At 42.0% G+C, this 26,489-nt stretch overlaps 3 protein-coding genes and 1 pseudogene across 5 annotated transcripts in view; 2 read left to right on the top strand and 2 right to left on the bottom strand.

Moving 5' to 3' along the window:
* Nucleotides 1-2,290, bottom strand: part of HEPHL1 (hephaestin like 1) — a 77,905-nt gene extending 75,615 nt beyond the window's left edge. Inside the window, exon 1 of one of the 3 annotated variants that reach the window (XM_008525701.2) lies at nucleotides 1,626-2,290. In XM_008525701.2, coding sequence (XP_008523923.1) covers nucleotides 1,626-1,795 — 170 coding nt within the window. In that variant the 5' untranslated portion in view covers nucleotides 1,796-2,290. Of the gene's footprint in view, nucleotides 1-1,592 lie in introns of all 3 variants that reach the window. The other 2 variants (XM_070623817.1, XM_070623816.1) reach the window with 2 other exon arrangements.
* HNRNPM (heterogeneous nuclear ribonucleoprotein M) overlaps nucleotides 1-26,489 on the bottom strand; it is a 359,069-nt gene that overhangs the window by 302,878 nt on the left and 29,702 nt on the right. The window lies entirely within an intron of this gene.
* LOC103554601 (cardiolipin synthase (CMP-forming) pseudogene) lies at nucleotides 21,394-22,008 on the top strand (annotated as a pseudogene).
* Nucleotides 22,121-24,074, top strand: LOC139083932 (tRNA dimethylallyltransferase-like). Its single transcript, XM_070623819.1, has 2 exons — nucleotides 22,121-22,306; nucleotides 22,369-24,074. The coding sequence occupies exons 1-2, from the start codon at nucleotides 22,121-22,123 to the stop codon at nucleotides 23,596-23,598; spliced, it is 1,416 nt and encodes a 471-aa protein (XP_070479920.1). The 3' UTR covers nucleotides 23,599-24,074.

Here is a 26,489-nt window from a genome sequence, read left to right on the forward strand (position 1 = left end):
GAGCCAAAGCAATGTGAGTTTGGTGCTGCCTTGACTCTGTCAAGTACTTAACCTTGGAGCCTCGATTCCTGGTTTGTAAAGCGGGAATAACAACATCCGCAAGCAAGAATGAATGAAAGTTGCCGGTGGAATTCCTGTCAGAAGAAATGCTCACAAACAGCTGGACTGGCATTTTAGGAGAAAGAGAATGCTGTGCTTTTTACTCAGCCATATAGAAAGGCAGTCCAATAGCACATTAAGCTTGAAGGCCACGCTCACCGCACTAAACAGACACAGCTTGAATAGTCACCCTTCTAATAGCTGCTCACAACGACCATTTTCTGTTGAGCCATTTTTGAAGACAGTAGAGCTCTATTTTTAGGGAAGGCTACTGGCAGTTAGGGTAGCCTTTCAATCCCATATCCATTTGTCATAGTAAAGACTACCACTACCAGTGGTCAGAAGATGTGGGATTGGAAGATACAAGAGCTTTCTTTGGAAATAGCCCCTTGGACATGAAATTCCCTGGTACAAAGCTTAAGGAAAAGTCTTTCTTGGCGGCCTGGCTGGCATGAGCATTTTCTTTCTTTAATAAACAAAACATGACTATGCCATCTTTGTGTTGTTAGAAAACCTGGAAGCTGTGTGTCCCAGCCAAGTGGATCTGGGTCTTTCCACAGGGCAGGGGGACCTGGCTTTTAGAGACTTGCTGGCAGACCCCATGAATCTTAGCAATCAGCCTCATCTTTAGAAAATGGAACTTGGATATTGAATGCAATGGTCTCTGCCTATCAGAATAGAAACCAGTATCCAAATATCCAACAATGGTTGCCTGAACACTTCAAAAGATGTTCTAAGAACCACAAAGTTGAAAATATGCACAACAGCTTCTGGAGCCAGAAGGTGCCTTCATACGGAACTCCAGGGAACAAATAAGATGCATAAGACACTGGACTCAGAGTGGGAGAGGGGGAGCAAGGGCTATTTTCTGCCAAAATAAAACTCAGGGACACAGAAGACTCTGGCATTATCTCACCCAGCTGTACCATGGACTCTGGGGCTAGGAATATTGCCCTCAGATTGAATAAGTTGGGGCTGGAACAAACCTCTCACCTGTGAAAAAGCCATTTCTAAGTGGACACAAGGAAACTCTTAAAATACAAGCCAAATCTTTTGTAACTGTCCCCTCTTTAAAACATTGCAAAACAAAAATAAAACATAACTACCTGTAGCACCCTTATCTCCAACTAGGATGTTTCATTCTAAAATAAAACTAAGGAAACACTGTGTGTTTTAACAGTGAAGAATCCTTGAAAATTCTCAAATTCAAACTGAGTCCAAAACCCCCTGGAAGTTCCTGGTGGTGCCTAGTGAAAATTGTCCACACATAGAGTAAGCCATTACTGAAAACACCCAGCTGTGCATACGGCTCTTCACAGACAAGGCTGTGAATAGATAGAGCTAAGAAGGTCTCTTCCAAATTACACACCCACCCATGCTAGAGCTCTCCAAGCAAACACAAAAGCCCTCCTGTTGATTTAGATCAACTCACCTCCATTATAACCACCCAAGGAATACAACCTTCCCCAAGCAGAGTCAAAAGGAAGCCAAACCTGGGAGTTTCTGGGGACCCCAAGTTCACTCACTTGTCTTCTGTGAAACTTTTCCCAGTAATAACGTTCTTTCCTTGGGGTACATAGTTCCAGTACTCTTCCACAATCCCAATGTGGTATGTTCTGGTAACTGCGCCAACCAGCCCAGACAGACCCAGGAATGTGAGGAGAAGTATGCAGTTAGCCTGCTGCTTCCGAGGCATTTGTGGATGTAACTCAGGCAAGCAGCCTGTGCTGGAGGCAACCCTGCCTGTCCCTCCCCCTCACTCACAGCTAGTTATAAATAAGGATTGGCCAAGGCCCAGCTCCTCCTCCTTAGGTAGCTTGGGGTTGGGACAGAGGCTGACAACTTGTGTAAGCACAGCAAACTCGATGGAGGAGTTGCTATGACGACAAAACTTTTGCCAGCCATCCAAAAAATGTGTAACTAGCTTATTTTTTTACTGCACCAGTTAGACAGGCCTGTTTCTGTAGGTTTTGGTGCTCTGCTCTGACGGTAGTCATTTATCTTTGTCAAGAATGGCAGGGCAACAAGTTGGGCTGATGTTTCTCCATTTCCTCCTCTTTTTTTCTCTATACCAAATACAGGAACATATTAAAATCTAGAAACTGGACTGGCTTGAGTGGAGTATCAGGAAATATCCCAAGCACTAAAGAAGGCTTCATCTCTTTCAGCAGTGCAGAGGAAGTGATGTAATCACCCTCTGCCATCTCCAACTTGTTTTATGAGGCTACATGAAACGATCAACTCACATCATAAAGTTCAGAACAACATTGTAAAACTTCACTAATTCTCCATTTGCTCATGCACCATCTCCCCCAAATTCTCTCAAATCCCCCCAACAAAAATGAGGAGGCTAATCACCAATTCAGCCAAAATTTGAGAGGCCATCACCCCCTAACAGTGAGCTGCCTTTCTCAGGATGATTCAAAATGATAAGAAAGGAGTACCCTTCAGGCACATGAAGACAAAATCCAGTAGCAGGTCTTAGGACAAAATTCAATAGCAGGTCTTTGGGTCCAAAAAAGGTGAAGGGAGTGCCTGTTCTGTGTGCTCTGATCTGTGACCTAGAATCTCGGTGTTGAAAGACCTCACCCAGCCCTGGGAGACAGCCAATCGGATCCCCACACAGAGTAGCTCTTGAGGCAGCAGCCGTGGAAGGAAGGAGACAGCCTCCTGGCTGGGTTTTGAGATTGGACAGACCTGTGTTTGAATCCAGTCTCACCACTTACTAACTTAGTAGCGTTGAAGAATCACTTGACCTCTCTAAGCCTGAGTCTGGAAAACAAGGATGGAGGGACTGTTAAGGAGATTTAAAGGATGACATAGAAGCAAAGCTAGATGACCCTGGGTTTGATGGTGATTTTTCAGATACAACACCGAAGACACAATCCATGAAAGAAATAATTGATGAGCTGGACTTTAAAAAAATTGACACTTTCTGCTCTGTGAAAGACACGGTTAAGAGAATGAGAAGAGAAACCACAGACTGTGGAAAATATTTGCAAAAAACACATCTGATAAAGGACTGCAATTCAAAATATGCAAAGAACTCTTAAAACTCAGCAATAAGGAAACAAACCACCTAATTGGAAAATGGGCAAAAGACCTCAACAGATACCTGATCAAAGAAGATATATATACAAATTGAAAATAACCGTGTGAAAAGATGCTCCACATCATACGTCATCAGGGAAATGCAAATTAAAACAACAGTGAGACATCATTACACACCTATTAGAATGGCCAAAATCCAGAACACTGATAAGCTCAAATCCTGGTGAGGATGTGGAACAACAGGAACTCTCATTCATTGCTGGTGGGAATGCAAAACGGTACAGCCACTTTGGAAGACAGTTTGGCAGTTTCTTACAAAACTAAGCATACAGTACACATGAAATATCTTACCATTTTATTTGTCAATTATACCTCAACGAAACTAAGAAAAACTAAACATACTCTTACTGTGTGATACAGCAATCATGCTCTTTGTATTTACCCAAAAAACAAGAAAACAAGTCTACACGAAAACCTGCACACAGATGTTTGTAGCAGATTCATTCATAATTGCCAAAACTTGGAAACAACCAAGAAGTCTTTAATGAATAAATAAACTGTGGTACATATAGAAATGGAATATTATTCGGCACTAAAATGAAATAAGCTATCAAACAAGGAAAAGACATGGAGGAAACTTAAATGTGTATCACTAAGGTAAAGAGGCCAATCTGAAAATCTATGTATTGGGTAATTCCAACTAGGTGACATGCTGGAAAAGTCAAAACTGCGGAGATAGTAAAAAAATCAGGGGTTAGCAGGGAGGCAGGGATGAATAGATAGAGTACCCAGGCTTTTTAGGGCGGTGAAACTACTCTGTATGATGCCATAATGGTGGCTACACATCATTATGTGTTTGTCCAAATCCATAGAACGTACAACACCAAGAGTGAACCCTAATGTAAACTATGCGTTTTGAGCGATAATGATGTGTCAATGTAGGTTCATCAGTTGCAACAAATATATCACTGTGGTGAGGGATGTTGATAATAGGGGAGGCTAAGCATGTATGGGGGCAGGAGTATATGGCAAAACTCTGTACCTTCTGCTCAATATTGCTGTGAACCTAAAACTGCTCTAAAAACAATAAAATCTATTTTAAAAAAAGAAGATTTAAAGATAATGCCTGCAAAGTGCCTATCACAGCCCCCAGCACAGAGTAGCTGTGCAGTAAATGTGAAAGTCCTTCTTCCCTATCCACCCCCTCTAAGAGAGACTGCTTCCATCTATGTAATGAGAGACTTGTATTGCCACCAACATTCATCTTCTTCTTTCCCAGAGTCCCAGAATCCCATCTACCACACCTCTCACCAGCCTCAAGTAAGAGAGTTCTTTTTCTTTAAATGGTAGATACTCTATAGATGTGCTGTAGCATGAGTTTTGAAGTAATGCCCATCTTAGCCAATAAAATACATTCTGAGCATCCTGTTTCATAGCCAGGCTCTTAACATCTTTGATTTATTGATTTGTCTTTATGTCAGTACATTTGCAGAGCAATTGCCACAGCACATTTCCCTTTAACTCAAATCTGCTCTTCAATGTGGGTTGGAAAGCTTGGTGCAAGTTTATCATTTTAACAGCCATGATAGAGGAAAGACTCACAGGGCGAATCTGAGCACGGCCTCAAAATAAGTAGAGCTTTAGGAGTTCTTGGAATTTGGAAATGTCCCAGAATCAATAGTTTTTTGTTTATGTCCCAGAGAAGGAGGCTATTTGGGGCCAAACAGGCTTGATGGGGTACCAAAAACTTCATTATGCATCATTCCACCCAAATTCTTTTAGATGGGAGAAACAGAGATATAAATGACATATCAAAAACACAAAAGAGTTAACTTTCCTACCCAGGATACTGAATGCATACAGCGAAAACCCTGAGGAAGGTGTCACCTACCTTCTGATTCAAAACTAGGCCCACAGGAGGCTCGAGGAGACAGGAGAACCAGGCAGCCATAGCAGATGTGGCCAATGCACTCAATCTATCCACAGCCGAGAACGTGATCACGAGGGGCGAAAGAATTAGGGAAAGAGTTTCCTAAAACCAGTGAAATAGTGTTCTGGAAACCTCTCTGAAATTCTTCCTTACTCTGGGACAATAAAGATGCTCAACAAGCATCTGAATTACATAAGAGCTAAAGAAAAGAAAAGGAACTGGTATAGGTGAATACAGTGTTTGTATAACATACATTTCTGAAAACCCACAGTTAAATACAAGATGTGATTGACAATGCCTGGAATTTGACTAGGAAATCTGTGAGTAATAGTGTTAACAAACACTTTCAACTTCGTTGGACATGATTCAGACATAAATAAAGCAGAGAAACTCAACATTTATAAAGCACCTACTATGTGAGATGGACAGTCCGAGATATTCACTCCCTTATTTCCTCAATAGACTCACCAGGTTTGAGATATGGTAAATTTGACGTCATGCCTCAATAGAAGACAAAGGTAATCTTGGATCAAACCCTTTTCTCTGAAACATAATACAGGATATCAAACAATAAAACTTTTAGTGAGAGAAACCAATTCAGAGAAATAGGATTTTAGCTCGCCTTCATTGGATTGTCATTTTAAATAATAAATAAAATGTGAATGATGAAATTGGCTACCCCATTCTTTAGACTTCTTGCATGTTTTAAGAGATACATCAAATGCTCCTTAAGAGATTCTCCGTATCCTGAACTCTGGTCTAAAACTCCCATCTGTGCAGCCCTCTCAGGGCCCTGCTACAGTAGAGCGCAGTTCTCTGACCTCACTGGGACCCTCAGCTCCTTGAAGGTACCTCATTATTTCTCACCTGGAGCCTTAGGGCTCCCTAACGGCTCTCACTGGGGCCAGAGTGACCTTCTTGAATGAAGATAGGCCCAGGTCTCTCCACTGCTTGAGATTTTTCAGCAGCTCCCCATGGCCTTCAGGATAAGGGCTGACAGCCTTGACCTGACTTTCAAGGCTGGTCCTGATCTGACTCCTGGGGACTGGGGATCTCTCCTCAACATTTAGTCCATGCTCTGAGCATCATCATCACCATGGCAACCAGGGTGCCCTTCGTCTGTGCTCCTGTCATCTCCGTGTGCACGGCTTTTCCATAGAACTTATCATATGACTCAGTAATCACCTGTTTATCTGTTCGCCCTCCCACACAAACACTCAACACAGGCTTCCTATGGGCAGGGACTAGGCCTTGTTCATTCTTGGGTCCCCAGTGTCTGATGTTAAATGGTGAACCAATGCATGTGTGAATGAATGAATAAAAGAATATTAGATGTTTACCAATACATACCAAGTGCATGTTATGTAGGGTTTCTACACTAAGCCCTTTACATGCACTATCTCATTTAAGTAGTACAACAACCATATCAAGTGTGCACCATTTCTATCCCTTCTTTACAGATGAGAAAACTGTAAGTTCAGAGAGGGTAGGTCATTTTCTCAGTGCCCCACAACTGGTAAGTGGTAGAGTTATGTGAGACTCCAAAGCCAGCATTCTGACCCAAGGCCCCCAGACTGAGGAGAAGGGGGCACCAGAGATCATGGTTGCCTGCTTCAAACTACTGGGTGGGACCTGCTCTCTGTAAAGACATAAGAGCAGGACTCTTCAAGGATGTATCCATTGGAGGAGGATGCCAAAATTCCCCTCCAGCCCAGCGCATGCACCCTTGACAGCACAAGCAAAGCCTTGATCCTTACCTTGAAAACACCAAACATACCACACCGCTTCATTTCTCCATTTAATATTCCAGCCCTCCTCTCACCCCACTAAAATCCTTCTCATCCTCCCCAATCCTCCTAGGCTCTTCCTTTCTGGAGCCTTCCCTGGTTCCTGCCATACCCACCATGCCTTCCATCCCATGCCACAGCAGTGATCACTCCCTCCTCTGTGCTTCCTCTCAGCTTTGCACACGTGTTGTCCCTGTTTATATTCTTGTTTGCTTACATGTCGGTCTCCCTTATTATACTCTAAACTCCTTAAGACTGACCCGCCCTCAACACCTCCTTCTCACTACACCTGAAGTCCCAAGGCTTTATTAAAAGAACCTGCTGCTCAGTGGCTGCTCCAGCCTCCACTTGCCATTCCTGGGTGCCCCATCTCCAGACTCTCAGTCTCTGAGAGTTTCACCCCTGCCCATCCTTTCTGGACCTTCCACTGGGCTGGGCTGGGGTTTTGGCCTTCTCTCTCCCTTGCCTCCCTCCCTCCCCAAATCCTGTCTTTCACTCGTAACTCAGCTCCGAGGACTGAGATCTGAGAGCTAGTCCTGCCTTACCCTCACACCCAGGTCTGGTGCTCAGGCCACTTCCTGTCTGGATTGGGAGATTTGAATGGCATCTTGTTCATGTCTGTATTCCCAGTGGTTAGCACAGAACCAGTGGTTAGTAGCAGGCCCTGAGGAAAAAACAATATTAACAACTGTGGCATTTGCAAAAATCAGGCAGTGTATTTACTGTTTCACATAGATTATCTCTGGCTCCTTGTAATCATAACACTCTAGGAGGTAGATATTTTTACCCTTGTTTTGCAGATAGAGAAGCTGAGGGTTGGGAAGGTCAATAACTTGCCAAGCCCATACAGCTAGAAAATAGCAGAGCCAGGAATCAAACCCAGGTCTGTCTGACCATCACGCTCAATAGATGTTAGTGGAACTGGACTAAGTTGAGAGCCAAGGCCAGGTCAGGAGACCCTTTCAAGGAAGGAAACATTAGCAATATATGAGGAGTTTCTGTCACCAACTAGTTGCCCCATGAGAAACTCAAGGGTGGGTTTGGAAGCATTTAACTGTTTTTCCAAATTGTTCTTTTTCCTTTTGTTATGTTAAGGAGATGCAATCACCAACCACCCTGAACCAGACCCAGCCTCACCACAAAAGCTACACCTATGACCTCAGCCTCACTTTTAATGCTATGATGTCTCCAGGAGGAGCTTAGGCCTTATTACCATAACTTGCAGTGTACATGGAAGCAGGTTTTCCAACTGAGTCTGTGCAAGCAAATACCCACATCTCCCTTTTGAATATTCATTCCCCATCCGAAATAAAAGGTCCCTGCTTCCCTTTGTTCAGGGACGTCATGACTCTGGAAATGATTCCATGTGGCCTCCCATTTGCTGCAAATATACTTTACTTTGTGAGACAACTCCTTCTGGTAGAGAGGCTGATTTAACTCGCCAGGAGGGAACCCACTTTGCTTCTGATAACATTTCTTCAAACGTGACCTAAGAATTTGAAAGGAACAGAAGGTAGAATGCACATGGGCAAACCCTCCACCAAACGAAAGTCCAGTGATGAAATCATTCATTCAACCACTTGAAAATATTTACTGAACACCTGCCTTGTTAACTTCTAGTCAACCGGGAATGAGACATGCATGTTTCCTGCCTTCAAAGAGGTTCTATTCTTGTGAGGGAGACAGATTGTAAACAAAAACAAGTTATAAAATATTAATTAAAAACTTTAACTACATATCATGATGAGTTCAGTGAAGTTCAAGTTAAAGCCACTGTGAATGGTGTAGGGAAAATGCCAGGACGACACTCTGGAGGTCGCTGAGATCTTTTGGGAGGTGGCCCCGCAGCTTGTTCTGAGGCACGCTTATGTTTTATAAGGTGAATAGACCAGAATGAAGTTCCACCGCTAGAAGCCCCATCCACTGCCATCATCGAAAAAACCCAAGGTCGGGCCTGAGAGACGCTTTGGTTGAGGAAAGTTGACAGGCCACATCCCTGCCCGGTGGGAACTTTCACTGGGGAAGTGCCTGCTGATGCCTCATATCCCACAGTCCTGAGGCAAAGCCTGGTGCCAGAGACTCAGGAGAGCCAGGCTTCAATCACAGATAGAAAAAGAAGAGCCGAGGAAATGGGCTCCCATCCACTCTCTCCTCAAACTCCTCTGTCTTCCCCTCCTTCCACGCAAACCAACTCAGCCAGGGGAGGTGATTCAAGCCCCTAATGCCCCTTTGATATGTGGATCTTCACAGGTTCAGGTAGGGGAGGGGAGAGGTCAATATAAACACTCAGAGTGTTAGCAACATTCTGGCAACCATTCTTACACAAGCCCACACAAGAAACATCAAGCCCACTAACAGGAGCAATCTGCCTGGCAGGCCACCCTCCTGGAACCAGAACTGGCTACAGGGCCCTGGGCAACCACATAAGCACAAGTCCTAGAGCCCCAGAGGCATCTGGTCAACCCCATGCACAAGCTGGGGGGTTGGAGAGTGCCCCAAAGAGGAGAAATGGGACGAGAGACCAAGACCCATCCAGGTTCCCATCTGGGCTCAAAGTACCCTGTGCAGATGGCTCTGCTAGGCCCAAATAGTCCCAGACACCAGAAGGGAACCATCACTCCAAAATGAGGGTGCTCCTAAGGGCCAGGGGTCAGAGGAAGGACCTCATCGCCCAAGTCTAAGGACAGTACAGGGTTCAGCTCTCCTCTCAGCGCTAGTGTGTGTGTGTGTGTGTGTGTTTGGAGGGGAGGGGAACAATCTAGCCATTGTGGTTTGGACATAGGGTTTTCCCATAGCATGTCTTTGGTGACACTTCTAGACCCTCATTCTCATTCAAAGAGAAAAACCAAAGCAAAGAGCTGGAAAGTCCTCAGAGACCTACCCCATGTCTCTTACCATGAGTAAAGGATCACGCATTCATGCACTTCTCCATAGGACGAGGATTACCCTTCACTATCTCTGTCACATCCTATCTGTGCCCTGCTGTCCTGCGTACTCAAATCTCAGAGCCAGCTGTGTTGTAACTGGGGCACATGGCATGTGATTGTAACTTCTCCTAATCCCAGTCACTAAAGCTCTGAGACTCCCCATGTGTTCACAGTTCAGAAACAAACAAGGCAATGGTCTGACAGCTCCCTGGGTGGTCAGTAAAAGCCAGATTCCATTGCAACAGAACTGCGGGGTTCTTTTGTGAGACCTCGAATTTTTACTGTAGATCCAATGCTCTCTTAAAATAGGTAGGTCCTCCCTGAGACTTGAAGCTTGTTTTGTGATGATCATGGTTGTAGTTGCCTTGCTTTGTACTAGTGGAGAAAGCTCCATTTCCTTTCATCATTACTGACCAGAGAAGAGGTCTTAGGGACTTAGAGAAAGTTCTCTTGCCTGAGGCCCCAGGGTTTCAGAGCCATGTCTGTGTGAAGGCATTTGGCAAATCAGGATGCTATATAGGACTGGCCGAAGGTCAATCCAGACTTGAGATCCTCCCCTTCTCCCACCCTTCCATGGTTCTTCCAGTAATGGCTCAATAGGGATGTCCTCAATACACCCCCAGTGACCTGGGCTTATGGAATGCAGAGGAGCAGGGCAAGGCACTCAGGAAGGGGGTTACCAACTCCCCAACCTGTTTTCTGGGAAGGTACCAGGCTGCTCATCTCAGCACTTCTGAAAAATCCCTCCTGAGGAACAGAGCTCTTCAGAAAGCCCTGTTATGTGGCATCAAAGATGCTGGTTAAGTGGAGCAAATTTCTGGGTGTGGGTGGCCACAGGAAGTAAATTCCTGTTAAAAAGGAGGGCCCTGGCTCCAGGTGGGGCCTGCCTTAGCTGAGACCTCCCCGGGACATAGATTCCCAGGAGAAATGCTTCTGACGATCAAAGCACCTGGTGATTCTGTAGAGAAGGTCTTTATAGGTAGTGCTTCAGCTCCCAGGTTCGGGCACGTAGGCACATGTGGCATGGGTTCTGGTCCCTGGCCAGGGCTCCCTGCTCTGGCCTGATCATTGACGCCCAAATTCCGCAATCAGAACTTCCCGATTTTTGCTTAAGATGAACCCTGTAAAAATGCAAATCTCTCATGGTATTGGTCTCACTGGTTGAAGTTGCCGTCAATGAATGAGTTTATTAGATCCTTTCCCATCCATAGGTTTAGATTGGGAGGAGAAAGAGAAGAAGCATGAAGCATATGGTCTTCCAGGAAGAGGTCCAGTAAAGCTCTGCTTCAAGTCAGAAGGAACCCAGGTGACCATCTGGTTCAGAAGTCCCAACTCAGAGCCCACAGGCCAAATCCAGCCTGGGTTCTCGGTTTAGAAGAGCATCTACTACAAAATCTAATTATTTCCTTTAAGTAGGATATAAGCCCTCCAGTTCATCATAGACACCCCCCTCCACTCCTCACTGTCTCGCATCTGTTCACTGCATCTATTCAGGACACCTGGTCCAAAGGTGACCTCTGAATTCTAGTCAAATTTTCCACTCAATGCAAATTCACCCTTCAACAACATCGTGCATTCTTTCTTCATTCATTTATTCATATAGTCATTCAAAAAATATGTACTCAGCGCCTACTACAGGCAGGCTTATAAATTCATAGAATTTTAAACCAGGAAGAGTCATTGAAGTTGTTTGGTGTTATCACTTCATTTCACAGGTAACACGACTGAGGCCAGAGAGCTGCCTGAGTTGGGTAACCCCCCAAAGTTGCTCCGAGGCTGAGCTGCGTTTAGTGAGAAGGTGGGTGTCCAGATGTGGTTGTCTTGTTTGAGACTGCCAAGCTCCTCCCTGAAACCCAATCACGCTGTGACTCTGGCACTCCCCTAATGTGCCAGTTCAATGACTCTCAAAGTGTAGTCCAGGGGCCTCTGGGGTCCCTGAGATCCTTTCAGGGGATTTGTGAGGTTAAAACTATTTTCATAATGATACAAAACTATTATTCACTTTTGAAACTTTCATTCTCTCATGAATATATATTGAAGAGTTCTGGAGGTGCACGTCGCGTGATATCAAAACAGATTGAAGGCAGAAGCAGATTCGAGATATGTCATTGAGCAAGTTGGCATAACTTGATAACTGTGTCACTGTTCTCACTAAATATCTTTTTGGAAAACGTATTTTCATTTAAAAATCTGTTACTTATATTAACATTTAATGGGTTTTAGTTTGACATTTATTATTATTCTTTTTAAATGAGTTAATAAATTGTTTTGAAACATCTCAGTTTTAATTTCTAATGTGGTAAATATCAGTAGATATAACCCACATAAACTATAGCTTTTGGGGGTCTTCAATAATTTTTAAGAGTATAAAGAGTTACTGAGTTCGAAAGTTTGAAAACTGCTGATCTATTCTGATAAACCAAGCAAAGGTAAATTATATTACTTGAATTTTTCCAACAAGCATACAGTCACATGTAAGTTGTATAATTCTTTTTAAAAAGTGAATGTGGCTCTATTTTTGCTTCTTAGAAATGGAAAGAGGAGGGGCCGGCCCAGTGGCCCAGCGGTTAAGTTCGCACATTCCGCTTTGGTGGCCAGGGGTTCGCTGGTTTGCATCCCGAGTGCGAATATGGCACCACTTGGCAAGCCATGCTGTGGTAGGCGTCCCACATATAAAGTAGAGGAAGATGGGCACGGATGTTAGCTCAGGGCCAGTCTTCCTCTGCAAAAAGAGGAGAATTGGCAGTAGTTAGATCACGGCTAACCTTCCTTAAAAGAAAAAAAAGAAAGAAATGGAAAGAGGAGCTTTGCAGTGTGCTGGGCCTGGCGACTCCTTCAGTTATGTCAAGGCTCAGTCTGACTTGAGCTTTCCCACCACAAAAGACTTAGAGGAGTAACCCTGGCCCTGGTTATCAAAGGATGACATTGGGGCTGATGTTACCTGGATACACATCCCAACTTCCAAACCCTCTCCTCCTGCTCCATTTTAGCAACAGGTACCACCATCGCTAAGGACCGAGGCTTGGATTCCTGTTTGACTCTTTCCTCTCGCTCTCTGCCACACTCACCATTGCCATCGCCTTGAACAGCTCTAGTTCCTTTCCTCTTCATTGCAACAGCCATAGTTGAGACAGTCAATATCTTGTGCTTGGAGATGGCCCTCATGTCTTCACTGGTCTAAGGGCTCCTCTTGTTTCCTCTGTGGTGACTCCATTCTGTCCCCAGAGTAATCTTTCTATTATATGCATCTAATCATGATCCACCTTGCTCATCAAGAAGGCTCAACCTTCTTCATGACTTAAAAAGCCCTTTGTAATCTGGACCCTGAAGACCAACCAGTCTCACTGCCTCACATTCATCTTGCGATTGGGATTTGATGTCGTCAAACTCAGCAAGCACAAAGGGGCCTCAGGGCCTTTCCACAGACGGGTTGGAGTTCCCCCAGCCTAGAATACACTTCCTTCCTGCTTGTCTACCTGACAAACTCCATACCTCAAGTCTCAGCTCAAGAATTCCCATCGTCTGGAGAAATCTCCATGTCCTGAAAAGGATGGGTACAGAGTTAAGCATACAAAAAGCGTTTGCTAAAATAAATGAATAAATACTTTATTTGAAAAATCTTCCTGTGGTGTCTGTTCAATTTCCCTGCCTTATTAAGTGTAGCTAATGAACTGAATTGATAATTGCCACCAGCAGGGTCAGTGGTCTTTGCTCTGGACACCAGGCCTCATTGTACACTCTGTAAAGTAGAAATAGTGACCTCAAATAGAGGTTCATTGACCTCAGGACTTGACCTAGGAGTTATTTTTCTCTTAATAGATCTTAATATCAACTGTTTTCTTCTCTTTTGCTATTTCTCCTTAAAATAGAATCACAGGGTGAGATCGAGATAATGTGGTTCTAATAAATTGGTTTATGGTTAATTGGTTCTGTCATTTTAAGGTTAATAATACAATACTTACAAAGCTTTTATCTAATATAAATAATGCATGGATATTATTGTCATTTTCTTATTAAAAACAGTACTGCTTTATAACATTAATTATGGCAGCATCTTTCTTGTAGCATCAACACGAAATAGGATAGGTTGTCATGGAGTCTTTTGCCTGATTAAAATGACCTGTGATCCCTATTTCTTATTTTTTTTTGCAGGGGAAAATTTGTGCTAAGCTAACATCTGCTGCCAATCTTCCTCCTTTTTCCCCTTGAAGCCCCAGTACGTAGTGTGTATAGTTGTATGTTCTCCTGGTTCTTCTATGTAAGCCGCCACCACGGCATAGCTTCTGACAAATGAGTGGTGTGGTTCTGTGCCTGGACACCAAATCCGGGCTGCCAAAGTGAAGCACACTGATCTTAACTGCTAGGCCGTTAGGGCTGGTTCCCTATTTCTTATTAATGAAAGAAACGTTATAGAAAGAAAATAGTCTGTTGAAATAACCCATGTCAAGCACCTAAAGGAGGGTTTGTCACACGGCAGTGAACAATAAATGCTAGCTCTTCTCCCTCATACCATTACGTCAAACCCAACAAAGTCCAGACTTTTCAGCATGGCATGGAAAGCCCTGCTGATTTGACCCCTGACCGCATCGGAAACCTGCTACTCTCCTTGTGAAACTTTGTATTCCAGCAACATACCCTGCCAGTGGTCCCTGGGTACACCAGGCCACACCTCCTCTTATCTCTGCCTTTACTCATTCAACTCCTCTTCTGCAAATGCCCTTGCCCCGTCTCACTCCTTCCTGTCATGCTGGACGCAGAGCAGGTGTCACCTTCGTTGGAAGCTCTTCTGATCCTCGCCAGCTTGGGTTAGCTGCTTTGCCTTGAAGCTCCTGCCAGAACCTTAGGCTGACCTGTGCTAGAGCCATGTGACCTTTGGCACAGAACCTGACCTCCCTTATCTCAGTTTCCTCATCTATAAAATAGAATAATAACAGTTTTAACCTCTCAGGGCTATGGGCATAATTACTTGAGATTTATGTAAAGTGCTTAGAATAGTGCGTGGGACATATTAATCACCCCCTACACACTAGCTATTATATTTATTTTGGTAGCACTTACCACATTGAAAATATCTGTGCACTTATCTGGGTATCTATGACTTTGTCTTTTTTCTCTGTCTCCAAGAACCTAGCAGACCTCCTACTGTGCTCTCGAAACTGAACTACCTCTCTATATCACCCAAAACTCTCTTTTCTACCAATGTCTTTATACCATGGTATCAGTAGAGTCCAATATTCCACATTCTGATCCTTCCCTTTACATCATCCATACTTTGCCATTTTTAATAGCTATGTAAGTGTTTATTCCCTTTATATTTTTGTAATTGATCTTTTTATAAACATCTTTGGCATTAAAAAAGAAACGCTTCTGGGGCTGGCCCCGTGGCCGAGTGGTTAAGTTCGCGCGCTCCGCTGCAGGCGGCCCAGTGTTTCGTCGGTTCGAATCCTGGGCGCGGACATGGCACTGCTCGTCAGACCACGCTGAGGCGGCGTCCCACATGCCACAGCTAGAGGAACCCACAACGAAGAATACACAACTATATGTACCGGGGGGCTTTGGGGAGAAAAAGGAAAAAATAAAATCTTAAAAAAAAAAAAAAAAAAAAACGCTTCCTGGTGGCAGCAAGGAATTATTTGGTCGAAACATATAAATGCTTTTACAGTCCTTGAGAAAGCTTATGACACTAATCTCCAAAGAGACCAGTCTAATAAACCATTTCTCAGGAACCTATTTCTCCCCCAGGCTTGTCATCACTGGATTTTATCACTGGTTTTGTTACTTTAATGGGGATGGAATAATACCTCCGAGATCTTATTTGCCTGTTTTTAATTACTAGCAAGGATGAACATTTTATCACGTAAGATACTGTATTTTTTCTATCAGCAACAAAACATCTACTCTTTTTTTTTTTTTTTTAAAAGATTGGCATCTGAGCTAACATTTTTTGCCAATCCTCTTTTTTTTCCCTTTCTTCTTCTTCTCCCCTAAGCCCCCTAGTACCTAGCTGTATATTCTAGTTGTAGGTCCTTCTAGTTGTGCTATAGGGGATGCTGCCCCAGCGTGGCCTGACGAGCAGTGCCAGGTCCGTGCCCAGGATCTGAACTGGTGAAACCGCGGGCTGCTGAAGTTGGCACGCGAACTCAACCACCCGGCCATGGGGCCGGTTCCTATTCATTTCTTACTGCACTCAAGTGGAATTCAAATGGTAACGTTATACATTTCTATTGTCTTTATCCTTCTTCAGGTATAAGATTTTCCCCACTTATTCCTTTTTCCTTTTAGTGTGTATTTTACAGCATTTTCTGCTACCACAGATTTTTGCACACGAATGGTACCCCTGGAGTAGGACAACACGCTGATACTGACATTCAGGTTGTCCCACGACAGTTTTCAATAGTATTTGATTATGCTAATTTGTTTACTTCAAGCTCCTTTTTTGACAGGTGGTTTTCAAACAGTTCCTTCTTTGACTTATTGAGAATCTATTCCAATGTGCGGCTCTAAGTTCATTTTCTTCCCTGGTGAGATCCAGTTTCTTCAAACGCTGACTCAATAGTGATTCTTTTCCCTACTCCAATACTGCCTCCAGCACATTATAAAGTTCCATGCAATTTTGAATTTCTGAAATTTCTATTCTATCGCATTGGCCAATGTTTCAAATCAAAGCTATACGGTTTTAAGCAGTGTTACTTCGTAAAATGATTTACAATCTATTTGAGTAAGAAGAATGTTATTAGAGATCTAAAATAGCTTTGCTGTTTTTACCCCTATTTCTTCCTCTGGGGTGGAGAAGCGAGAACAGTGGGAGCCAGAGTGGTCAGGGAACCTTAACTTTCTTTCCCAGCCTCAGAGTTTGGGTGGCTGTGATGGCTAGCGCAGACATCAGAAACTGGCTGCCCCACCTGGCCCCCGGTCTTATTTTGTTCGCCCTACCAGGCTGCTTTTATTTTGGTTTGTTTCGACTTTGAATGTCTTCAGGTAAAGCACACTTGCACCAGTTCTCTACAATCCCCACCAATCCCTGGCACCTTACACTGGCCTACTTATCTCAGTTTTGTTACCTGCCTGATACCTGGAGCCATTTGAGTTTGCAACCCCTGGCAAAAAGTGTGTCTCAGTGGTTTTTAGTTGTGAGTTGGAAATAATAATGTATCTCCTCAGGTTTTTGAAAGGATTAGAAGAGCTATCATGGAACCATTGCCCACTGGGAGAAGTCTTTTACTTCAGTGAAATTTTCTTTTACTCTGTCCACCTGCAGGGGCAATGATAACCTTGTTCTTCTCTGAGGTCAGGAGAGGGATCTTGGTGATCTTTGTATCCCCACCCCATTGCACAGTGTCTACCACATGGCAGGGGTTCTATTGGCCAAAATCTATTGAATATGAGTATATGGATGCCAAGTGCCCAGGATCCATGTCGTACATATAAGGACCCCAAGTCACACTCTAAAAGGGCCCACACTCCAGCTTGCCATTCCCCAAACATGTGGCCACATTCCTGTGATAAGTCCCCTGTCATTGGACTCTAGCCATGCTGATGCCCATGCTGAATTGGTTTCCGTTTTTTACCTTGGTCTTAATTTACAATACACTAAGTAGCAGCTGCTCAGCCTATATTCACCTGTGTTTAGTCTTCATGGCCTCCAGTGGCTGCCTCTCCCATTCAGGCAGACAGAAGAACTCATTGTCAGACGAGGATCTTAGTTGTAAAAATGCTCTGCTCTCTAAATTATGGGTAGAGCCAGGTCACTGGAATTACCTAGAGTGTTAAGCTCTATCCATCTATTTTCATTTTGAATGATGCCTGAGAAGCCAAGATTTTACTTCATAACCTAAGGCAATGCTGCTAAAATGTTTCAGGCCAAATAAATAATACATATTTAAAGAAGTCTGCATATTACTGAGTGGAGAATTTTTAAGATTTACATTGTAATATACTAAATGAAACAAACTCATTATTACCAGTCCTATTCAATGAAGTATTATAAAAATGGTCAATAGATAATAGACAAGAATAAGAAATAAAAGGTACAAGACATGAAAGAAATAATCACTTTCTAAATTAAATGATGAGTGTTCTTTATCAAATTACATTTTTAAATACAATTATGTGTGATGCATAATGTTGTATGGCAGATCTCTAGAACTTACTCATCTTATATAATTGAAACATTCTACCTATGGAATAGCAAAGCCTCATTTCTCCCTTCCCCCAGCCCTGGCAACCATCGTTCTATTCCTTATTCCTATGCATTTGACTATGTCACCTACCTCTTATAAGTGAAATCATGCAGTATTTGCCCTGTGACTGGCTTATTTCACTTAGCATAATGCCCTCCAGTTTCACCCAAGTTAGGGAGTTTTCTTGTTTTGACCATGCGCATATTTCGAGATTCTCAGGTGACTATTACCATAGACTGAAAGTTATTTCTTCTGATGAAAATTATTTATTGGCAAATATCTGTAATTTGGTGTTTATGGAAATAAAATTTATGGCAATAAATAAAATTATGATGTCATTAAAGTTCGGTTGAGAAGCAATTTCTTTTTTGTTGTATTAAATGACATCAAAGACTCCTATTAAGAAATACCTTATTGGCAGAAAATCAATTGCTTCTAGACAACCGCTATTTTACGCTTTTCCAGTAGCGGAGGAGAGAATGGAATGGGGAATATGCTTGGAGAGAGAAGTAGGGGAAAGGAAGATCACAAGCCTATAGAAGAAAAGAGAGGGCTAGAGGGAGAATCTTGGGAAGCAGAGCTGAATATAAAAAGAAGTCACTGTGGGTCAAAGCAACAATGGGACATTGTTTTATATCTACTAAACTAGAAAGAATTAACGAAAATATATGTTCGAAAAAGGTGTTAAATCTAGTAAAATAATTTTTGGTAACATCATCAATTGGTTCAGCCTTTTGAAAGAAAATGTGTAGCACAGCCGTCTTTAAATATCATACCTTTTGAGCTGGTAACTTTTGTTTTTTATCTCCTAAGGAAATAATCCATGTTATTAGTGGGAAACAACAAAATCCACTTTGGCTAGTTTAGGCAGAAAGGGAATTTATAAAAGGACATTAGGAAATTTACAGAAACTCTGGGGTATGAGACAGAGAAGAGGCTTGGGATCCATGCATCCAGGGATAATGGCCAACCCCATCGTGAGGGCACCAGGACCTACTCTAGAAGCACCACCACTTGGACTGGAAAGACTCTGGAGTCTCCAGATGACATACGTCCTGGACAACCAACCCTCTGCTGTTGCCTACAAAGAGCCAGAAGCCTCTGCCCCCAAGCTCACCAATAAAATTGTATTTATACTGTGATTAAAAGAATGTAACATTTATATAAATGAAAAGGAGTAAAAGGATCAAGGATGATAAAAGTATAATATTTTAGGACTGTGGGATTATACGTGAATATTTTCTTTCTTTTATTTATAATTTTAATAATGATGGTATAGTATTTTCGATGTCATTTAAAATAAAGAATGAGGTAGTGATTGCCTACCCACCCCCTTCCTCAAATGCTGAACTTGAATAAAGGACAGTATCTAGATAAGCTAAAAAGTACACAGACACACCTTCTTCTACCTCCAGGGCTCAAGGAATAAAGGAGCCTGAAAATGCTTGAAGGGAACAGGAAAAAAAATTCTCCCCTGGATGCAGCCCTTGTTGGGCCCTGCCTAATAGAATGGCTGTCTATGGCTCTTCTTTAAATGTTTACTTTTTACTTGCTAGAGTGGACTAAAACGGCATCTTTTCAAATCACTTCCCGTATCAGCAGCAGTCCTGGTTAATATCTTGTCCAGTGAATGCCTTGAGAGGTCATGGTATTTACGACCCTAGATCCTTCTGCAGGTCCCTTGTGCAGAGTAGGGTGTACAGTAGCCATAGTACATTACAGTTCAAGAAGGAAATGAACGTTATTAGACCACTCAGTACTTACTAGGTGTCAGGTTCTGGAGCATGAATTTAGGTGAGTATTTTAGCTTAACTTTCAAAACAAGGCTGTGAGATAGGATCATTATTCCTGTTTCAAGGGTGAGGGAGTTGAGGTTCAAAGGATTCAGGAACTTGCTAGCAGCTTCCAATTCTGGCAACGTAAAGAGAAAATGAAGGCACCTGAAAGTCCTCCACTCTCACACCTTGGAAATGTTGGATGTATTTACTACCAAAAAGAAAAGATTTTAATGAACTCACAAGAAAAAGGAAGAAATGTGCAGATGTCAGAGAAAGAGAAAGGCAAAAAGTAAAGTAGTGAGAATAATGAATAGTGAGAATGGACCCTGTGGCTTCCTAGGGAAGATGACAGAACTCAGAAACTTAGGGGTTTCAGTGTTACCCAAGCCTGTGAGAACTGGAAATGAGTTCTTGGTCCTGCAAAGACTAGAAAGTGGAACTGAGACACACACGCATAGCCGGGAACATCCACAAACAAAACGTTCAGTAAAAAGGCGAACTAGAAGGAACAATCCATTCACCAGCACTGAATGAGAGCAGAGAAAATCACTGTTTTTGCCCAGGATCTAAGTGAGGAAAAAAACTAAAATAGGGGCTGGCCCCACAGCTGAGTGGTTAGGTTCATGCACTCCACTTTGGTGGCCCAGAGTTCACCGGTTGGGATCCTGAGCATGGACCTAGCACCACTCATCAAGCCATGCTGTGGTGGCATCCGACATAGCAGAATGAGAAGGACTTACAACTAGAATATAGAACTATGTACTGGGGCTTTGGGGAGAAAACAAAAAAAAGGAAGATTGGCAGCAGATGTTAGCTCAGGGCCAATCTTCCTCACCAAACAAAAAAGCATAAAAACAAAAGAAACTACATTAAAAAATAATAATTTTTTTAAAGGCTTAATAATGGTCATTTTAAAACTGAAAGAAAATAAAACAGTCTCAGTCGAGACTTTGAAAACCTGGATCTTTGTTTCATGGGGCTTTAGGTTTGATTTTCTCTTAGTTATTTCTCTTTGGTTATTCTCATGGTCCCAGAACCCCAGGCCCAGAAATTCTCTTAATAATTGATCCCAAGCCACTGATGCCCCATTTAACATCAACAGAATTAAATGGCAAGCCTCTCTGGAGATGGGCTCTCACAATCCAGGCCACGAGAATTTCTCGCAGGAAAAACAAGTGCATCTCATCAGAGATGAGCTCACAATCAAGATTTTAAAAATGCGTAAGGAAAAAATTCACCACGTGCATGGGTCAGCAGACACAGTAAACAGCAGGATTGGAGCCCTAAAAACTTGTGATAATAGAATGGAAATCTAAAAGATATGACATAAGTATATTTAAATTAATTAGTGAAGAAATAAAACCCTAAGAAAATGGTATCATTAGGAAAAACAATGGGTAGATTTTTAAAAATAGAATTTCCAGAAATAAAAAATACAGTCATTGAAATTACAAATAGTAGATGAGTCAAACAGCTTATTAGATACCTGAAGAGAGAACAAATCAACTGGATGATAGATCTTAAAAAATTAACTGGGGGGGGCACTGCTTGGGCACAGGGAAGGCAATCTTTACACTGCTGCTGAGGCCCCAGGTGGCCAACAGGGCCTGGCAAGCACCCCCAAGTCTGTATGAAAACCCATGGACAATTCCAGATATGCTGTCAATGAGGAGAATTGGCTTGGCCCCAGTTTGGGGCTATTTAATTATTTCATATTGCACTATGAGTTTTTGCTTTCGCTGGGCTAACTGGTTTGTTGGATGGATTTATTGCTCAATACTGGGACAATCAAAAATCAGCTTTTGTCCACTTGTTGATAAAATACCTATTTGTACCACATACATTAGCTTGACCTATGCAGATTTTAGTCCAGCTCCACTTACTTCTGTGATAGTTTCAAAAGATGCAATGCTGACTGCTGTCATTTTACCTCAGATATTGAACTCTTCCAAAACTGAGAGAACTTGCTAAGTATTTCAATCCTTGCTGTGCCACTGCTAAATTAAAACCAGCCTTCATCAGCAAGGTAAACACAGCAGTCCAGTTAATCTTGATGACAGCTTCTTTGGTAGCTCTGGTTTTCAATTATGCTGACAGTATTTATCGTCAGGTAATAGATCTTGCAGCACAGCTGCATCAGCTTCCAGTTACCATCATTACACTCAGAATACTGGTCAGGTGAAAAAACGCAGACGAAAGTCATCCATCATCATTAGGAAGGAAGCAATATGCGTCACTAGCATCAGCGCCACATAGAATCTACAGGAGATTCCCATTTTGGTGTTCAGCTTGAAAAAGGACCTGTCAGAACAAACCGTGTCATCAAAATTGAAGTGCTGTGCATTGAAAATAAGCTTTACCGCCCAACATGGCGGCGGCGGCGGCTGCACGAGCAGTGTCTGTGGGCCCTGGGCTCCGAGGCCTGCAAGGGACACTGCCTCTTGTAGTGATTCTCGGGGCCACAGGCACTGGCAAATCTACCCTGGCGTTGCAGCTAGGCCAGCGCCTCGGTGGCGAGATCGTCAGCGCCGACTCCATGCAGGATCATCCCAAGGCAACCCCTACCTGGGCAGTTCACATCAAGGGCAAGTGCTTGTTTTTGTAAACATTGAATAGGTTTATGAAGGCCTAGACATTATCACCAACAAAGTTTCTGCCCGGGAGCAGAGAATGTGCCAGCACCACATGATCAGCTTTGTGGATCCTCTTGTGACAAATTACACAGTGGTGGACTTCAGGAACAAGGCAACTGCTCTGATTGAAGATATATTTGCCCGAGACAAAATTCCTATTGTCGTGGGAGGAACCAATTACTACATTGAAGCTCTGCTATGGAAAGTTCTTGTCAATGCTAAGCCCCAGGAGATGGACACTGAGAAGGTGATTGACCGGAAAGTAGAGCTTGAAAAGGAGGATGGCCATGTACTCCACAAACGCCTAAGCCAGGTGGACCCGGAAAGGGCTGCCAAGCTACACCCACATGACAAGCGCAAAGTGGCCAGGAGCTTGCAAGTATTTGAAGAAACAGGAATCTCTCATAGTGAATTTCTTCATCGTCAACAAGCAGAAGAAGGTGGTGGTCCCCTTGGAGGGCCTCTGAAGTTCCCTAACCCTTGCATCCTCTGGCTTCATACTGACCAGACAGTTCTAGATGAGCGCTTGGATAAGAGGGTGGATGACATGCTTGCCGCTGGGCTTTTGGATGAACTAAGAGATTTTCACAGACGCTATAATCAGAAGAAAGTTGCAGAAAATAGCCAGGACTATCAACGTGGTATCTTCCAGTCAATTGGCTTCAAGGAATTTCACGAGTACCTGATCACTGAGGGAAAATGCACACCAGAGACTAGTAACCAGCTCCTAAAGAAAGGTATTGAGGCTCTGAAACAAGTGACTAAGAGATATGCCCGGAAGCAAAACCGATGGGTTAAAAACCGTTTTTTGAGCAGACCCGGTCCCAGTGTTCCCCCAGTATATGGCTTAGAAGTATCTGATGTCTCAAAGTGGGAGGAGTCTGTTCTTGAACCTGCTCTTGAAATCGTGCGAAGTTTCATCCAGGGCCACCAGCCTGCAGCTGCTCCAGTAAAGATGCCATGTAATGAAACTGAGAACAAGAGAAGTTATCACATGTGTGACCTCTGTGATCGAATCATCATTGGGGACCGCGAATGGGCAGCACATAGAAAATCCAAATCCCACTTGCACCAACTGAAGAAAAGAAGAAAATTGGACTCAGATGCTGTCGCCACCATAGAAAGTCAGAGTATTTCCCCAGACCGTGACAAAGAGCTTAAGGAGAAGGGATCCCCAGGGCAGAATGATGAAGAGCTGAAATCCAGTGTTTAAGAGACATGTCCAGTGGCCTTTGCAAAGGTGGTGGGGATCCAGTTCAGGAGGGAGGGTTGTCTGTGTCCCAGTCTGGACTGAGGAGCACCACGCAGAAAGCTCCCACCATTTTCTTCCATTTCGTGGTGTGGTGTTAGAGTCTCATGTTCTCTGTGATGGAAGCAGCAGGTCTTGTCAGCTCCTGGTGTGGCTGGTGTGTCTGGTAATGAGTTTGGGAAGAGATTTTTTTTTAACTTTTTTAAGCTTAAACGTTCTATTTTGAAAGAGGCACAGATTGTACTTTTTACACTTGAGGATCTTTTTGGTGATGAATACCAGGATTCACTATATCCCTTAAAAAAGAGGTTTTATGTCCCTGACTCGGGCTAAAAATATCTAATTTCCAGACAGTTTTATAGATGACTGAAGTATTGTGAGCCACAAATCAGAAGTTCTGGATTTGAGTGAAAGTCAGGAAAGGACTGGCCCCAATGAGATGATTAAGTGAACCACACCAGCTCTTGGAATTCTGTAGGGAAGGACAGAATCAGACCAAGGTGGTTGTGACATGGAACTTGAAACTAATGACTTTGGAATTTGTTGAGCTCCTCCTATGTGATGATTACTGTCACTGCTGTCTTTCTATTGAGTTAGGAGTCTATATTTTTACTGAAAGTTAAATAAAGAAAAAGTTTGCAAAAAAAAAAAAAAAAAAAGAAAATAAGCTTTACCGTGGGCATATGCAGAAATTTCGATGTATTTTTAAATACAAATAAAACCATAACATAGAACTCTTTTATATTAGGGTTCTTGATAAATTTACAAAATAACAATTATGCCAATTATTGTCAATCATTTTTAATACAGTTTTCTAAAAGAAAAAAATAATCCAGAGCATGGAAACTGAAATGGCCATCTCTCTTTAAAAAGAATTTGGATTACTCATAAAGCACTAGGAAATTTTGTGGGTTTAAACATATATCCTACACAACTTGGCTAAGTTTTGTAGGATATTTTTATGTTGGATATTTAGATTTGTGGTTAATATTTGATTGCTTAGGATAAAAATAGAATAAAGGAAGTTTAGCTATGGATAAAGAAAAGTTGTGAAGAGATTCAAAATGCAGGAAAATTTGAAAATAATAAATAAGAACAAATATAAAAAAGAAGGTGTTAAAGTTTGTGTTCAGTAAAGTCTTCCAACTCTCAGATGCCTAATAGTTTACGTATCAGGATAGCAAGTAACACAGGTATTTAGAATATGAGAGCATGTTCATTACCCTTCGCGATTTAAGAGGCAGTGATTTACATCATGCCTTCACACTGTTTCTTACAAAGCAGTGTTTGTATTATATTGGAACTTGTGATCATGTGATAAATAAATAATATGAAACTGTATATTTTTCAAAGGTTTTTAACTTTGGAGAACCTTTTTTTGTTAAGATGTTAAAGGAAGAAGAGAGTTGGAAATAAATGTAATTAACAAAATGCAACACAGAGATAATGAGATTAACAATCTGAAAGCATGGTTGAGATAGGAGGATAAGGTCTATTATATGTCTACTATATATTTAGTAGAAGTTCCACAAGGAAAGAAATACAAATATTCGAATTACAAAGGTTGAAATTTTCCAGAACCAAAGAAAGACGTAAATCCACAGACAAAGAGCATGACACGTCCAAACAGGATTTTAAAAATCCATCTCTTGGCATATTGTATTGAAACCACAAGACATCAAAGACATAAAGGAAGATTTTAAAGTAACCGGAGCGAACAGACAGATCACCACAAAGGAATGGTAATTAACGGACAGCATTCTTCCCAACAGCAACAAGAGAGGCTAGAAGAATAGCTTCAAACAGCTGAGAGAAAATAACTATCAACCTAGAACACTAGCCCCAGCTAAACTATCATATAAAGATAAAGTTAAAACATTTTCAGACAAATAGAAACTGCTAAAGTATATGCTTCAGCAATAAAGAAATTGAATCCACATGGAAGGAATGATATGTAAGAAGGAAAAATTAAGGGGAAAAAAGGAAAATTTGAACATGCATGATTGAATGAAATAATAATAGAAGTAATTTGGGAATATATTTTTTTAATATGGCACTAAAAAACTAGTAAACAACAACATAAGATGGAAGGGAGGAATCGGGTATAGCTGCTTAGTGTCCTTATAGTGTTTGAGAGAAAAGAAGAGATATTGGATAATAAGTTTGGTATGCATATTAAACTTTTAAGGGTAACTACTCAAAGAACAGAAATAGAATTAGGAGTAACAGAGGAGGAAAGGGAAATAAAGAAAGATTGATTTATCTAATAGTAGGCAGAAAAAAAGCAAAAGGAAATTCAGAATAAGCAGAGAAAATAGAAAGAACAAAACAAGACACTAGAAACCCATTTATATCAATAATGAAAATGAAATAAAAAGATTAAACTTAGCAGTTGTAAAGGAATCCCAAATATTTTTAAATTCAATTAAATATTGTTAACCATTATACAGCAGTTAAAATTAATGAACTAGATGTATCGACAAAGATAAATTCCAAAACATAGTGTCAAGTAGCAAAAAGGAAAGCGGTAAAAGGATATTCTGTGATTGTACAATTTACGCATATCTTTAAATACCTCAAAGTATAATGTGTACTCTATAATGTGTATATATATATATACAGACACACAGAGACATATGTATAGTAAAGTTATAAAAACAAACATGGGAATAATATGCAAAAACTTTGAGATAGTGGTTAGGAAAGGAACAGAAATGGATAAGAGGTGAGGCTTTAACTATTTCTTTAATGTTTTGATTCTTTAAAAAAGATCTAAAACGAACATGGCAAACTATTAATATCTGTTTTATCTTCATAGGGCATTGATAATGCCTGTCCTTTTCTCTATGTTTGAA

The sequence above is a fragment of the Equus przewalskii genome, chromosome 6 (assembly GCF_037783145.1).
Source record: "Equus przewalskii isolate Varuska chromosome 6, EquPr2, whole genome shotgun sequence".
In the NCBI taxonomy this organism is placed as follows: domain Eukaryota; kingdom Metazoa; phylum Chordata; class Mammalia; order Perissodactyla; family Equidae; genus Equus; species Equus przewalskii.

What these genes read in the sequence shown, in the direction of transcription:
- LOC139083932 (XM_070623819.1), top strand. Translation starts at nt 22,121, where the DNA reads ATGGCGGCGGCGGCGGCTGCACGAGCAGTGTCTGTGGGCCCTGGGCTC. An exon ending in CCATGCAGGATCATCCCAAG is followed by an intron (nt 22,307 to 22,368) that starts GCAACCCCTACC and finishes AACATTGAATAG; the next exon opens with GTTTATGAAGGCCTAGACAT.